The sequence below is a fragment of the Penaeus monodon genome, chromosome 33 (assembly GCF_015228065.2).
Source record: "Penaeus monodon isolate SGIC_2016 chromosome 33, NSTDA_Pmon_1, whole genome shotgun sequence".
NCBI classification, from domain to species: domain Eukaryota; kingdom Metazoa; phylum Arthropoda; class Malacostraca; order Decapoda; family Penaeidae; genus Penaeus; species Penaeus monodon.
The window spans coordinates 30,176,007-30,177,267 of NC_051418.1; the positions used below are offsets into that span (position 1 = coordinate 30,176,007).

A 1,261-nucleotide genomic window follows, 5' to 3' on the forward strand; every position below is an offset into this window, starting at 1 on the left:
TAATAAACGACTTGACACGAATTTCGAACGTTATACGTTGTTTGGGTCCGTTGTTGGCATGTGTTTACCTTCTTCGTGATAAGATAGGCTATCACTGTTTGCTGTGAAATTTGTTTGTAAACTGCTCTGGAACGGCAGTTGATTATTTCTTAGTTAGAAACAAAACAAAAACAAAGACAAAGTATAGCTGCATCTGCCTTTTCCTTCGTTGCTAATGTTGACAGTATACTTTGCAATGAGGGAAGGGACTCATACTCATTAAATTTCACTGAGGATAATTAGAAAGTAATGAGAAGTAAAGTTCTTAAAGAGAAATTGAGCAACGTAATATTGAACGGTTTGTAGAGTGATTGTGTGAATTTTTTTTTGTTGCTCTCAAGCTTGAAAAAAAACATGATTGCTCGCCAAAATCCGCCTTTGCGTAACACTAGGACGAAGATTAATTCCATATCGTTAATTAAACTTGAATTAATAAACTTAAAATGTGTATTATTAGCGGTTCTCCCGTAAAGACTTCTCGACTTTACAGTATGTGTACCTTACTGAGTAATGGCCTCTCTGAAATTACTTTCAGATGAAAAATCAATCAATCCTGAAAGTAAGATTGAAATGTAATCGGTAATAGGTAAAATCAACATGAATATGGAGAACTTTCCGAAGATGTATATATAATTTTGACTTACTCTTTTTTGTTAGTTTACAATTTTCTTTGTTTTCTACATCCAAAAGCATAAATCCGCTGACCCGTCCCTCCTCCAGGTGGCAGAGCGGCGGGCCCTTCGCGTGGAGCTACGTGTCGACGCCGGGCTCGGAGCCGCTGCTGGGCCTCTCCGTCGGGCAGGCGGTGGACCGGGCCGAGCGGCGCTTCGGGGACAGGGAGGCCGTCGTGTCGGTCCACCAGGGTGTGAGGAAGACCTTCTCGCAGGTCAAGGAGGAGGTAATGGCGGAGGGAAGGGGGTTCTGGTGCCTGCGGGAGAAGGCCGTTAGAGGCGTCCCTTGCTTTCTATAAGGTCGATCTCTGTCGCCCAAGTTGCCATTAGTCGTAAGTGCTTTCCCTGTGGCGATGCCATCCTAACGAGGCGCCTCTGGCCTTCTGTTCCCGGCGGCAGAGCGACCTCGTGGCCGCAGGATTCCTGGCGGCAGGACTCGAGCCCGGGGACCGCCTGGGGATCTGGGGACCCAACAGCTACGAGTGGTACCTCACGCAGTTCGCCGCCGCCAAGGCTGGACTCATTCTGGTAAGGGCAAGGAGGAAGGGGCG

The 1,261-nt window shown here is 47.1% G+C and overlaps 1 protein-coding gene across 1 annotated transcript in view; it reads left to right on the forward strand.

Annotated features, from left to right (window-relative positions):
• Positions 1-759: 759 nt before the first annotated feature.
• LOC119594328 (medium-chain acyl-CoA ligase ACSF2, mitochondrial-like) overlaps positions 760-1,261 on the forward strand; it is a gene marked incomplete at its 5' end in the record, with an annotated part of 5,720 nt that continues 5,218 nt past the window's right edge. Inside the window, 2 exon segments of the mRNA XM_037943386.1 lie at positions 760-937; positions 1,110-1,238. Coding sequence (XP_037799314.1) covers positions 760-937; positions 1,110-1,238 — 307 coding nt within the window.